The sequence below is a fragment of the Colletes latitarsis genome, chromosome 4 (genome assembly GCF_051014445.1).
Source record: "Colletes latitarsis isolate SP2378_abdomen chromosome 4, iyColLati1, whole genome shotgun sequence".
In the NCBI taxonomy this organism is placed as follows: Eukaryota; Metazoa; Arthropoda; class Insecta; order Hymenoptera; family Colletidae; genus Colletes; species Colletes latitarsis.
The window spans coordinates 29,467,976-29,480,475 of record NC_135137.1 but is presented as its reverse complement, the minus strand read 5'-3'; the positions used below and the strand labels follow the sequence as shown (position 1 = coordinate 29,480,475).

The following is a 12,500-nucleotide window of genomic DNA, read 5'->3' as shown; positions in this document are numbered from 1 at the left end:
TGAGTGATATGATGTTTCACTAAGGGACTAAAAAAATTGATTTTCAATATTGGGTATTAAAGAAAATAGATCTAGATAGGATTGAATTGTAACAAATTGTAACAAAGCTGTAGAAATAACTAACTATAAATAGCTAACTACATTTAAATTTGTTAAAAATTGATACACTCATACGATTGAATTGTAACAAATTGTAACACCTTTGGAATTGTAACAAAGCTGTAGAAATAACTAACTATAAATAGCTAACTACATTTAAATTTGTCAAAAATTGACACACCCATAGGATTGAATTGTAACAAATTGTAACAACTCTTGAATTGTAACGAAGCTGTAGAAATAACTAACTACAAATAGCTAACTACATTTAAATTTGTCAAAAATTGACACACCCATAGGATTGAATTGTAACAAATTGTAACAACTCTTGAATTATAACAAAGCTGTAGAAATAACTAACTATAAATAGCTAACTACATTTAAATTTGTCAAAAATTGACACATACATATATGGGTAATATAATGTTTTACTAAGGAACTAAAAAATTTAATTCTCAAGATTAGATATTAAAAAAAATGAATCTAGATAGGACTCTTGAATTTTAACGAGGCTGTAAAAATAATTTCTATGCCAAACTATGAGCATGCTAATTTCCAATTGTTTAAACACAAAGTTTCAAACTTCAAAGCGTTAAGAGATTATGACAGGGTGACCACGTAAAGACGACTACATAATTTCGTGAAATATTTATCCATTACTCAAAAATATATTAAACTAGCAATTCTGTAAATTGTTTTAAAAAGTTGTAAGTTTATTTAATAAGAAATTGTCATGTTTTTTGGATTAAAGATTACCAAGACCAAGAAGCAAAAATAGATTCTAAAAGCTAATAAAACTATTATTTTATTTTGATTAGTATAATGGACATCTTAAAACGATGACGTGTTTATATACTAAATTTATTAAATGATGTATTAACTTTTTTCTTTACTACTATTTTCCACAGATAAACATTAGAATTAAGTTTTAAGTAAAATTGTTCTCCTAATATGAATACCTCGTTTATAAAAATTCTGAAAACTATTTTCAATAAATTTTAGAAAGAATTAAATTTCACATAGAAAAGATAATATTTTCTCTGTCTTCTGTAATAAAGAAAATATTAAATCTTTCTCGTCGCGTACCTAATATTGAAATCAATATATTTCTAATAATTATTATCTTCCTTTAAAATAATATTAGATGTGTCAAAATATTGTAATGTATTCGTCTCTCTTAATTTTATTCTCCTTCGTTCGATTCTCTTTCTTGCTCCTACGAAATCGATTTAAAGTAGGATGGAATCATACATTCCCGTTATTCCGCGAAGGTGATCAAAGAAAACAGTTCGAGATGGTCTTACAGGCCAAATGAAATTTGGCAAACATGCCCGTCGAGCAGGAAATTGTTTCACCCAATTTTCTAGTCTTCTTTGATGGTTGCACGTTGTTACAGAAATGTAAACGTCTCAGAAAATGGAAGGGAGGCTCGATCAAACATTTCCGGTACCGTTGTCCTCGTCGTCCGTTACTTTGTTACAAATATTTACATATTCCTCCCTGATTGCTCAATTAAATAAACACGACACAAATTTAATTTAACCTGAACCCTTAATTTAACCTGGACCCTTCTAAAACATTGCAAAAATATTTGTACTCGATCGATTCGTAACTTGCTGTTGTGAAAATTGAATGTTCCCTACGAATAATTTTTCAAAAAGTCGAGACGTACGATTCCAATTTCGTTTATCTAATATTTGATACGATCTTGGAAAATTTGGACTTCACTGGTCAGAAATTGTTTTACTAAAAGTTATAATCTTACCTTTGTTTTCATCAATGGTTTTCAAAAATACGGAAAATAGAATTGGAACCAAAAATTGAATCTAGAAAAGTGGGAACGTAAGTCTAATTTCGTTTATTCGAGGTCTGATATTATACTAGAATGAAAATTCACGGTTAGAGATAAATTGTTTCAGTGGAAAATTAAAAATTATCTTCATTTTCACTGATAGTATTTAAATGATATTAACTTGTACTTTCCATGTAATAACGTTATTTCAGAACCAAAAATTGGTACTGTGTCAACTATAAAGTATATTTTGAGTTCTCTGTTTCTTTCCATTATCATTGAACATCCCAAAATTGACAAACGTAAGTGTAATATTGCAACAAAGATTCTCATCGTCGCTATCAGTCTCAACAGCTAACTTTGCAATCTGTTATAATAAGAACAAACAAAAACCGCTTGATTTATGATTAGACAAAGCCAAAGGTATTGTTTACCAGTGTGCTACTTTGCATTTCGGAAGAGTTCCAACGTGGTCACGGACGAGAAGTTTCGTACGTACGATTTTAATAAAGGTATTCACATTCTACGCTATCAAAAAGTCGATATTCCCATTTTCTCAAAGCTAAAATCTCGAAAATATCACGGTAGAATTTTACGTTCAAATTCGAAAAAGTTACGTAAGTTCGAGAAATATGGTTCATTAAAACCATTTTTGTCTGTGTAAATATATATAAAGTCCTTTTACTTAAAAGTTCCTTCGCAAATGTTTGTTTTAAAAATGCCAATTAACGTAGAATTGCCGAACTATTCATAAAATAATTACTTTTCTCTGCAAAGTAAAGAAGACTATGCAACAGATATAAATTCTACTCTTTAAGCCACGTCGTATCTTCCTTTCAATATCTTGTAACCCTACCTTCTCCATAAAAAAAAATACAAAATAATACACTCCCCCAAATTCACAAATATTCAAATAATATCCATGAAATAATTAGTTTCCTAGCATTCATTTGACTATATCACCCAGCTTCGTTTAAAGGAAAACTCCACGAAGTTACGAACTATTTTCTTCGCGAAGAACAGTGCAACTGTGGATGACCATAGAGAAATGAATCCAACGTGGTAAGATTCTTAGGATTCAAGATCTCAAGCACGCTGGTTACGCGTTAGTTTATCGCGGTACATCCCGTAACAATTATTCTCGAGGTTCTGCGTCGCGTTGGAGAAGGAGCCACCGCAAGAGAAAAAACGGTTGCTTGTCCATGTGCAAGTACCAGGCTGCGGGAACAGCATCGGCCAGCCTGGTATGAGACACAATTTCGCTGGTTAAAATTAGCCACGGGGTGCTTGATGGCGGTGCATATTTCCGCATATACCAGGTTTATTTGCGGTTCGCGCCGGGTACAAGTGCCGCGGGGACACCGGACGTCAATCGGGATCCGGAGTAGCTCCGCCATGGGGTCGAAACTCACCCCTTCGCGCGACCCTCGAACACGTTTTCCATACAGCTCGTTGCGTTCCAACTCGACTATCCAGGCATCCTTTTTCATATTTCGTTAAAAAATTGTCGATATCCTTCTCACAGTATCTAAAAATCTTTCCTGGATTCTCAATTCTTCATTCTAAAGATTCTTCTTTGAAATCGTAAATATGTGGTCGAATTATTAGCTTCAACGTTTTATGTTCTAAACAAAAATGATTACTTTAATATCAGTAAATTGAAAATGGCTTAACGCGTAGAATTTATATCTCTGCGATGTTCGGTTTTTCTTTAAAAATGTGGATTTTATTTTTAACGATTACCACTATATATGGTAATATAACAGCTTTGTTTACTCTTCTCCTTCCATTGTAATTCTTCCTCCCTGTTCTTCCAACCTCTCATTAAAATCTCCCCCAAGTTATTGTTCTTAGCCCTTATTCTTTACTCTCCATCCCTTATGTTTCCCATCTTTTTCTCCAAATCACCATTAGCGTAAATTCTCGCTATCCTCCATCTTTCCCCTCCTATTTTCATCACTTTTTCTATAATCCTGTGTTTTTCTTCCATATTCCCTCTGTTCTACCCTTTTGACAGTCTCTCACCCTTTCTTTCTCTTCTTCTCCAACCACGTCTCTGTCGTGACCTTTAACCTTATCCAGAAGTCCTTGTCCTTGTTCCCCAAACCCTATTCCAGAATCCTATCTGCCATCCTTCTTCTTATCTTCCCCCCTCTTCCCTCGCAGCTTCTCCCCCTCCACTCCACTACTTCCTTCTCTTTCGTTTCTCCTTCCCTGCTTCGACTTCTCTCTCTTTACTCTTCTATCCCTCGTCTTCTACTCCTCCTTCCCCCTCCTGCTCTCCACCCTCTCTTTGCTCCTCTCCCATCTGTCAGTACTTCTGCTCTCCCGTCCCATTTCCACCATTTCTCCTCTGTTTGTATCAATTACCTTAATTATACTTTTTAAACTCTTTTTTCCACTAAATAAAATATTTCAGTTGCATATGTGATACCGACTAGCTTACTACGGATGAAAAAATAATTTGTTCGATTAATAGGGATTCAGAAAATCAAGGTTCTACTGTAATTTTCATTCAAAAGGTTGATTATAAATAATTGTACTCTCTCATGGTCAGGTTTAAAGGTGGATGTCTTATAAAAACACTTATATTCAATTCAGTTTAAAAATGTAAACGAAGTTTGCCATTTCATCTTGTTGAAATCAGATAATATTTGATTACTTATACAAAAAATCAACTGAATCGGAAAATATGAAAAATAAAATTCCAGTGCTACATTAATTATTATGCATGAAGAAATGAACTTGCAATGCTTTCCATGGCTGGCTCTATATATTTGCACATAAAAAGAAAAATGTGCATTACAAGGGGTGAACACAAAAGAAAGGTTACGAAGCTGTTGCAGCACAGGCGCGTCGCTGGATTAGGATTATTCAGCGACGGTGCGAGCGTAAGCTCTTTTCAGCATCGATTCCCATTTTTATCTGAAATATTCCGGCGCGAGTGCTTTACAAACAGAAAAGGTAATGAAACGCCAACACAGTGCATAATTACTTCTCCCGTAGTTGGCTTTAAAATGTATTCCTTTGGACAGAATATGATTAAACAACAGGGATAAAATGGCAAGAAATTATTTCTCGAGAGAAAAGAAACTTCAAAATAAGACAGTCTTTATACCAACAGTGGTAAGCTCCTAAACGAAAATAAGACAAACGTTAATTAAAATGGATATTCTAGAGAAAATTGTATGAGAGAAACGTAAAACAAATACGATTTCTAGAAAATTAATCAATGCAAATAACAATGTAAAGAACTGAAACATTACATTCATTTTAATTACATTACAGAAGATAGAAGTCACCAGAGAAATTTGTTTCGAAGATTTAAACAAATATTCATTCATACGATATGTTATTAACCAAAGTTATTAATTTAAGATTATGTTTCCAACATTATTACAGTACTTTTCTAAATTTTGTTTCAGTTAAATTTTCCCTTGAAATTCTGATTGACTCGAAAGTTTGATTGTCAAGATTCTAATTTTTTAATAACGAAGACAAAAGCGAAAAAGAAGATCGTTCAAGACGTTTAGAAAAAAAGATGTTGCATTTTCGATTTGCAGAAAGGCACGGTACCAGTGAAAATAAAAGGAAATTATTGGATAATTCGATCTGGAAAAATCGTTGGAATGGAAGATCTTCGGTCTCGATTTACGTAATTATCGGCAATGGAATTCAAAACGAGGAAACAGAAGCAGAACAACATCAAGATTTGTCCCAACCATAATATTTGGCTTTCCTACGGCTCGACTAGATCGAAATACGTACACGCGGCGATGTCGTAAACGTATAAAATGATAGAGCACTCCTACCGAACTTCAGCAAACAGAATCGCACCTGAAAATAGCTGAACTAGTTATTCTCCAAACAAATAATCGGCCCATAAATCTCACGATCGTTAACTTGTGCCGCTTTCCACACATTAAACTGCGCACTTAATTTACCACATTTAATTATTTATTCAATCGAGTGAATTTCTATTGCAGCAGAGTGTTTGAAGCTCCAACGAGGAATCCGAGAATTGATTTAACGTCGAATTACCCGGGATTTATTTTTTCAAACCGTATTCAACTTTTAGCGGTAAGGGAACTTCTAATCAACGCCTGCACAAAAATTCAACTGTTTAACTGTGAGAATTTACTACGAGTTTTAAAATAAAGATTAACGCCCGGTCCACAACCTACGTCACATTCATCGTTGACGGAAGCATCAATATTTAGGCAAACCTTTAATTATTTTTGTTGTCCATGACGTAACTAACAAAGTTACGGGAGATATGTTACGAGAAACTTTGTTAGATTTATGGTAGATTCTGTTTTAATTTATTTTTAGATCTATTTCGACTACTATAAGACTAAGTTACCAGTAAAAGATAAAGTTATTATGTGTCTTTTAACACATTGACTGCCACGTCACCTATACAGGGTGTTCGGCCACCCCTGGGAAAAATTTTAATGGGGGATTCTAGAGGCCAAAATAAGACGAAAATCAAGAATACCAATTTGTTGATGAAGACTTCGTTAAACAGTTATTAACGTTTAAAGTTCCGACCGTACTGAATTTTTTTCTCGAAAATGCGCAAGATTTCGGGGGTATGTTTATTGACCAAAAATGATTGCAATTGACACCCGCAACCGAAAATAATTTTTCCAACACGATTTGAAATTTTTTTTTTTCATCAAATTTAGGCACCTACTCGAATTTTTTTCTCGAAAATAGTTAGGATTTCGAAGGGATGTCTATTGACCAAAAATGATTGTAACTGACACCCACAACCGAAAATAATTTTTTTAGAACGATTTGAAAAATTTTTTTTTCGTCGAAAAATTTAGGCATCTACCCTACCCCTTGTCGATTGTTCTTAAAAATTCCTTTTTCATTTTTAGTAATTTTGTTTGATGCCCTACAGAAAAGTTGTCTAATACTTTTTTGTAGGTATCCATGAGCTCTAGTTCAGGAAAAAGTTTCATTGAAATATATTCACAATTATAGGAGTTATGGCTGTTTGAAAATTGGACCCTCTTTATGGGGTTTTTCTCATTTTGCGGGGTCAAGGATCAACTTTTCGAATATTTTTGCGATTTCTACATATTCTCCATCAAAATACGCGTAGTTTGCTTTTTTAAACATTAAAATCGTCCAATTCGTTCAGAAGTTATGACGTTTTAAAGATTCGCATGAAAATTCAGGCAGACATTTCTGGCCAAAAATTATATTTTCGGTAAACAATTTTTTTCTCGAAACTGAGTAGGATTTCGGGGATATGTCTGTTGACCAAAAAGGCTTGTAATTTATCCCTGCAACTAAAAATAATTTTTCCAAGACGATTCGAAAGTCTTTTTGTTCACCCAAAACTTTCAGCATTTACTCGAATTTTTTTCTCGAAAGTGGGTAGGATTTTGGGGGTATGTGTATTCACCAAAAATGATTGTAATTAATCCCCGCAACCGAAAATAATTTTTCCAGAACGATTTGAAATTTTTGAACTTAATTGTTAACAACTTTTTAACGAAGTCTCCATCAACAAATTGGGTATTCTTAATATTCGTCTTATTTTGGCCTCTAAAATCGTCTATTAAACTTTTTCCCAGGGGTGACCGAACACCCTGTATATGGGTCACATAAATTTTTACTGATGAGCTAAAAAAATTATTTCTCAAGACTAGATCTTAAAGAAAATAAATCTTGATAGGACACTTAAATTTTAAAGAGGCTGTAAAAATAAGTTCTAGGACAAATTGTGGATATGCTAGTTTCCAATTGTCCAAAAAAAGAATATTCGTAGACAATTTGAGGGGTTTAGTCTGGCAGTCAACGTATTAAACGCGTATGTATAGAGTTAAAAAATCACAATAGAATTATTAGGCGTCAACGTGAGGTAAACATACCAGACTGATGCTAAACTGCTTTGTAACAGAGATGATAAGAATCGTGACCGACTCTTGCGGCGTACCGATAGGAACTAAAACTCAATCAGCATCGTCATTTGCTGTCCGTGAGCCTGGCTCGTGATGTTTACGTCTGGGCCGACTTTCTATTCGCGAATCTAGCTCGTGTTTGGGCCAAAATCTTCATCGCGAGTGAGATTCGTTAACTCTTTGGGCACGCTGGAATTAAAAGTGTCCCACCTTTTTGATACACCGAAATGCATGGTGGGACATTTTTAGTCCCACCTCGAAATATTGCAATAGCTGCATAGGTTTATATTTCGTCTTATTTACGTAAAGCAATTGGTAATATCTTCGACAAATGTTACAAATGTATTCATTTGCGTTGGCAACATTCAACATGCCAATGTTCATCAATTCTTGCAGGAAGGTTTACTGCGACAATCTTTTTTATGTTTTTTTATGTTTTTACATTATGTGATACCTTTAGTAACCCCTTAACGTTCATGCCCGAGATTAACTGCTTTGAAAAACGATATTTGTTTAATCTAACGGTTTAAGGGATGATAATATTTGGTTTCCTCCAAATTATACCTTAGAACAAAACATTGTAATGAACAAAACCCGCATTTTTAGAAACACATTCAATAAAATAAACTGATCATTCTTGGTTAACCCGAAAAATATGAGCGTTAAGGGGTTAATAAAAATATACCAATTTTACCAAATCCTGTGCCGCAAAGAGTTAAAGTACGGAAAGGGGTTAAGTCCCTGAAACTGGCGCACAACACACCCAAAAATCGATTCGTTTGCCTGCCCTTGATTAGATTATTTATGAGAAAAATACACGGAACGAAGCCACTCGATTAATTCACATTTCCCACTTACCCTTTTCCTTATCGTCCTTTCCTTTGTTGTCGAAGAAGCCTGTCGTGAGAGCTTTCCTCTTCAACAAAGGCGCTCTCCTCTTGGGCTTCGTGGCAACCGCGCTGCTGCCGAGAGATTCTGGAAACGGGTAAGAAAATATGAAATACTCTCCGTTCACAGGCCAAAGTCTTCGTCGAATCTTGCTGGTGACATCGATCATTCGCGAAATCGACGTTTGATTCGTTCGATTCGCGCGTACAGAGGCACGTTTCGAATAAGAAGTCTTCGTGATGTCTGTCTCTATTGTGGTCTCATTGATCCACTTCCGCTTGGATACGGAAGTGGAACAAAGAAACGCGGAACGTGCACGAGAAAAGTGGAAACGCGATCCCTTCTTGATTGTTGAGTAACGTCAACGACCGCAGGGCACCGCAGAAAAATTTTACGCACGAGATTGCGAAATGTGCGAGCCAGGACATTCGATGTACGCGTTTCGCGAGCATCGCGACGACTTCTGAATCGCTGGTGAACGCATCGATACGTATCGATAACGCGGCGTTATCGATTCTCTATTTGAAACATAGATCGCGATAAATTTGTGAGTTTGAAATTAAAAATAGAGGGATACTGTCACGTGTCTGTATATTTTGGTTTTCAATTATTTAAAACATATTATTTCGATTCTCTTTAGAAACGATATTGAAAATTAATTTACATAGGAAAAGACGATGAAGGATGTATAAACACATACAGGGTGTTTGGCCAAACCTGGGAAAAATTTTAATGAGAGATTCTAGAGGCTAGATAAGACGAAAATCAAGAGTACTAATTTCTTGACTGAGACTTCATTAAAAAGTTAATAAAAAATTAAATTAAAAAATTTCAAATCGTTCTGGAAAAATTATTTTTGGGTGTGGGGGGCAATTACAATCATTTTCGGTGAATACATATACCCTCGAATTCCTATGCACTTTCCAGAAAAAAATTCATTACCGAAAATATAATGTCTGACCATAACTGTCTGTTATCCTGAAAATTGAAAAATTTCAAATCATTCTGAAAAAATTATTTTCGGTTGCAGAAGTCAATTTCAATCATTTTTGGTGAATACAAATACCCCCAAAATCTTACGTACTTTCGAGAAAAAGTTCTTTAGCGAAAATATACTATGTGAAAATGTTTCTATAACTTTTTAACGAAGCCTCAATCAATAAATTAGTATCCTTCATTTTCGTCTTATTTTGGCCTCTAGAATCTCCCATTAGACGGACACCCTGTATATTCTGAAATATAAAGCAAAACAAGGACCAACCTTCAAAAAAAGAAAATATAATAACGTCAATGCTTCTAATGTTTCAACTATTTGGAACATTTTATTTTTGATACTCTTCAGAAACGATATTGAAAATTAATTTAGATAGGAAAAGACAATGTGGGATGTATAAACACATATAGAAATCATTGTACACATGATTTTTGTACATATCCTGAAATATAAAGCAAAACAGGGACCAGCCTTCAAAAACAAAATGTAATAACGCAAATTCTGCTAATATAGAAGTCGCCATACTATAATAAATATCGTGACTGTCTAATAAACCCTAATAAACGCCTTCGGTTGGTGCTACGACGACTTTACGACCACGATGAATATTTCATATCCCGAGTCCATTACACGATATTTCCCCTCGAATTCGTAAACGAGGGTAATAAGATCTTCCTAACGATTCCTAAAAGCTTCGTTAAAGAGTGGTATACGGATTGCCGCGAAAGAGAACGAAAACAAGATTCTTTAGGAAAGAGGATACTCCAACGTTGGGGATACAGGGCAAAGCAAATGGATCCTTACGCTCATAAACATGTCAATCATCCGAGAAACAGCCAAGCTGAGATTTCACCCTCGACGTTCTGAATAAGATGCTGATTTCCTCGAAGAATTCCGAAAGAATCGACCTTCAACAATTCGCACGGTCCCTCTGGGCTTCCTTTTATTATTTCATGGCGCCATCGAGACGCGAAGGAAATATTCTTGTCTATTTTAAATTTAAAGAACGCGAATACTCGGACATTCCTAAATCTCGAACCGTATGAAACGGTGAAAATAAGGTTTGGATACAAACCAACAATTCACTCGACCTTTCACCTCGATGTGTACGTCATGTGTTCGTGTACTTGGATTTGTGTTATTTTTTTTTAGCGAATAAAGTCGTTAAATAAAAAATTAATTAATTTGTAATGTATAGAATATGAGGTAAACATAAAGTAAATATTCCAATCGTCGAAACACTATGTTGAACGATATATGAACAAATATTATAAGATTATACGACTTCTAATACCGTTTGCCCTCTAATTTTATTTATTTCTCAGATCAAAACTCAAAAAACAAACGATCGTTACGAAACTATTTGTTTAATTTAAAAAATCCGATTACTGGAGACATCTTGGTACTTTCTAATTGAAATAATTTCTTTAAATCGAAGGTCATTGATTCTATTTATTTGAATTGATCGAATGTATAAATTACGTGTTGCAAGAACGATTGTTTTAATTAATTTACAGGGAACGCAACATTTTAGTTTTCCTTAACCGTCCGATTATTGAAAATAAAGAAAAAGATAATGCTTTTGCCAGATCGTTAATGATCGTATTAACCCTTTGCATTCCGAATTATATTCCAATTTTGTTACCAGCAGCGTCCAACAAAAAATGGGGTAATTTAAGCAAATAGAGGAACAAACAAATTCGTACGATACTTCTTTAGTTTGGACTTGAAAATGGAGCTCCTGAGATAATAACTGATGTCGAGTCACACTCGACATAGGAGTGCAAAGGGTTAATGAAATAGATCGAGAGGATCGACGAATGGGTCGGTGTCGAGATCCAGTGCACTTACTTTTTTTAAAATTATTAAAAGACTTACCACTCGGTGGCCTGATATGAACTCCTAAATTAAGGGCCTGAAGTTTAGCGACGGCCACCTTGCAAAGGACCTTCCTCTCCACTTCTGACAGTGACCTCAATGGAGTGTCCTGCAGAGTGACTCGTCGTCCTGCAGTGCCCGCCCACATGCACTTTCCCTGAAATATAAAAGTTACACGCTCTGAAAAATCCTCCTTGGCTACTATAATGTACCGACTTATATTAGTTTGAGGAAGATCAAGCATCGTTCACGGAAGATTAATTATTACTCGGTAATCTGCACGACTAATATAAGTGACTCAAATTTTACAAATAGACTGCGGATGTTTATGCATTTATGGGAAATTTTAATTCCCAAAAATCTACAGAACACACTTAATATGCAAAAATATAAGAAATACTTAAAGTAAAATACAAATTATTATATTTAGGGGTTGAGACAACCCTCTATAAAGCTCCCATTTCATTAATTCTATTAATAAAAATATGAATTTGCATAAAGATTCGCAGTCTATTTATAATTTACTCTGACACTTTGTGAACGTTATTAAAAACAAACTTTCGATATTTTAACGTTGTTTACAATATTTTACTGTGTCACAAATGCTGTAACGAACTGTAAAAACTTGATATGCATGTGAAACATCTAACTTTATCATCTGAAATATTTCTCAAGTTAATTGCCGAACCATGTGGTCTAAATAAAGTGTTACGAACTGTTATTTCAGAAATGAATGAAGATATTGACCTCATTCTTTTTAGATTAAATGGTTAAACCGAAATTCTCTCCACGTGGAACGAATTTTTTTGGGACGACTGCTAGAAGGAAGAAGATTCTTTTTCTAATGGAAAATTATATAAATTATTTATTATTTGGACAGCTCTTAACGAATTGAGTAACTTCAACCATTTGTTTTTTATTATTCATTAGA

The 12,500-nt window shown here is 34.4% G+C and overlaps 1 protein-coding gene across 4 annotated transcripts in view; it reads right to left on the bottom strand.

The window, feature by feature from the left end:
• The window catches only part of Rhogap102a (Rho GTPase activating protein at 102A), a 61,046-nt gene that overhangs the window by 33,838 nt on the left and 14,708 nt on the right, over positions 1-12,500 (bottom strand). For all 4 annotated transcript variants that reach the window (XR_013079602.1, XR_013079603.1, XM_076764496.1 and 1 more), the window contains exons 2-3: positions 11,570-11,726; positions 8,668-8,784 (exon numbers count right to left, since the gene is read on the bottom strand). Coding sequence is in view for 2 of the 4 variants with exons in the window: in XM_076764496.1 (XP_076620611.1) it covers positions 8,668-8,784; positions 11,570-11,726 (274 nt within the window). In the remaining 2 variants the exon portion in view is untranslated. The remainder of the gene's footprint in view (positions 1-8,667; positions 8,785-11,569; positions 11,727-12,500) is intronic.